Below are 2500 nucleotides of genomic sequence, written 5' to 3'. Positions count from 1 at the left end.
GAATACATTAACTTTATTCTGTTGTTTTCAAGGCGAGGGTGTTTTTGCTCCCCTCGGGGCTGAACCAGAACGGGTCTGTTGTGTGGGAGGTGAGCGACACCGGTGTCAACAACACGGTGTCGGGCGCCATGGACAGGGTGGTAGGCTGTAGCACGTGGCAACCGCCCAACCACGTGCTGTTCCAGCTGGCCTGTGCGCTCCTCGCTGCGGGACTCCTGGCGTTTGACACTCCCTATGGGGCGCTCCTTCTGCACTTCTTGTTCTTCCTGGGTCAGTGGTGTGTGTTTCCGTGGTGTGGTGGTGGCTGTTGAGTTCCTTGTGTTGTTGATTGGTTGAGATAGAGAGAGGAGATGGGGCGAAGTGGACTACGCGAATTATACTTCGCGAAGATGGCTGCACGAAGCTTTAGCACTGAGTTTTCGGTAAAACGACTTCGCGCTCAATTAAGGGCCGCCTATAAAAATGAAAAATCTTGAGAGAGAGAGAGAAAGAGAGAGAGAGAGAGAGAGAGAGAGAGAGAGAGAGAGGGAGGGAGGGAGGGCCGAGGGAGAGAGAGAGAGAGAGAGAGAGAGAGAGAGAGAGAGAGGGAGGGAGAGAGAGAGAGAGAGAGAGAGAGAGAGAGAGAGAGAGAGAGAGAGAGAGAGAGAGAGAGAGAGAGAGAGAGAGAGAGAGAGAGAGTCACAAATATGAGGGGTATTCTCCAGAGCTGTGTTCCAGTGGAAACCATGTTACGCCTGTGATATTATGTTTAAACTTAGACATTTTAACCATACAAATTGAATATATTATTAAATATCCAAAGACAAAGTGCCCAAATCGTTCTTGTTGACGTCACCAGGGTATCTGCTGATGTCGGTGTGGTCGTGGGTGATTCTGTGCGCGCCTGACTTTTTCTCCTGGAACTTCGCCTTCCTGCTGCTGAACGGCGGGCAGACCATGTCCCTGCTCTACAGCATCCGCCCCGTGCGCTTCTGTCGCGAGCTGGAGGACGTCTACACCAACATCTTCCAGCCCCTTAAAGTCCCCAGGTAGGTGTAGTGTTATAGCCACTGGAGGACTTCTACAACAACATATTTCAGCCCCTTACAGCCCCTAGGTAGGTGCAGACCATGCCGCTGCTCTTCAGCATCCGCCCCGAGCGCTTCTGTCGCGAGCTGGAGGACGTCTACACCAACATCTTCCAGCCCCTTAAAGTCCCCAGGTAGGTGTAGTGTTATAGCCACTGGAGGACTTCTACAACAACATATTTCAGCCCCTTACAGCCCCTAGGTAGGTGCAGACCATGTCCCTGCTCTACAGCATCCGCCCCGAGCGCTTCTGTCGCGAGCTGGAGGACGTCTACACCAACATCTTTCAGCCCCTTAAAGTCCCCAGGTAGGTGTAGTGTTATAGCCACTGGAGGACTTCTACAACAACATATTTCAGCCCCTTACAGCCCCTAGGTAGGTGCAGACCATGTCCCTGCTCTACAGCATCCGCCCCGAGCGCTTCTGTCGCGAGCTGGAGGACGTCTACACCGCCATCTTTTAGCCCCTTAAAGTCCCCAGGTAGGTGCGGTGTTAAAGTCACTGGAGGACGTCTACACCGCCATCTTTCAGCCCCTTAAAGTCCCCAGGTAGGTGCGGTGTTAAAGTCACTGGAGGACGTCTACACCGCCATCTTTTAGCCCCTTAAAGTCCCCAGGTAGGTGCGGTGTTAAAGTCACTGGAGGACGTCTACACCAACATCTTTCAGCCCCTTAAAGTCCCCAGGTAGGTACAGATCATGTCCCTGCTCTGCAGCATCCGCTCCGTGCGCTTCTGTCGCGAGCTGGAGGACGTCTACACCAACATCTTCCAGCCCCTTAAAGTCCCCAGGTAGGTGCAGATCATGTCCCTGCTCTGCAGCATCCGCTCCGTGCGCTTCTGTCGCGAGCTGGAGGACGTCTACACCAACATCTTTCAGCCCCTTAAAGTCCCCAGGTATGTACAGCATGTCCCTGCTCTGCAGCATCCGCTCCGTGCGCTTCTGTCGCGAGCTGGAGGACGTCTACACCGCCATCTTTTAGCCCCTTAAAGTCCCCAGGTAGGTACAGATCATGTCCCTGCTCTGCAGCATCCGCTCCGTGCGCTTCTGTCGCGAGCTGGAGGACGTCTACACCAACATCTTCCAGCCCCTTAAAGTCCCCAGGTATGCGTCCTGATAGGTGATAGTGGTAATGTTAAAGCCACTTCAATGTTCCCCAGAGTGTTCACTCTCTAACAACCCATGCAAACCTGACAGAGTTATTTTCAAACATCATACATTAGCCTGGGTGAAGGATAACAAGCTTGTAAACGCTTTTGTGACTAAGTCATGTGGCCTTCTGTTTGGTCCACAGGTCATTGTACAAGCGGTTGGTTGGTGCGGAGTACTGCACGCTGATGACGCTGAACGAAGGTGAACACTACGCCACTCAGTCCATCACCAAGACAGACAAACTGGGTCTCCTCATCACGGGCACGTGAGTCTTCTTCTTCTT

The 2500-nt window shown here is 53.0% G+C and overlaps 1 protein-coding gene across 1 annotated transcript in view; it reads left to right on the top strand.

Moving 5' to 3' along the window:
• The window catches only part of LOC138963045 (popeye domain-containing protein 3-like), a 5600-nt gene extending 4568 nt beyond the window's left edge, over nt 1–1032 (top strand). The window contains exons 2-3 of the mRNA XM_070335034.1: nt 33–270; nt 839–1032. Coding sequence (XP_070191135.1) covers nt 33–270; nt 839–1032 — 432 coding nt within the window. The remainder of the gene's footprint in view (nt 1–32; nt 271–838) is intronic.
• Nucleotides 1033–2500: the final 1468 nt, after the last annotated feature.

Source organism: Littorina saxatilis, linkage group LG3, assembly GCF_037325665.1.
Source record: "Littorina saxatilis isolate snail1 linkage group LG3, US_GU_Lsax_2.0, whole genome shotgun sequence".
Classification (NCBI taxonomy): Eukaryota; Metazoa; Mollusca; class Gastropoda; order Littorinimorpha; family Littorinidae; genus Littorina; species Littorina saxatilis.
This window is presented reverse-complemented; position numbering and strand designations above follow the sequence as displayed.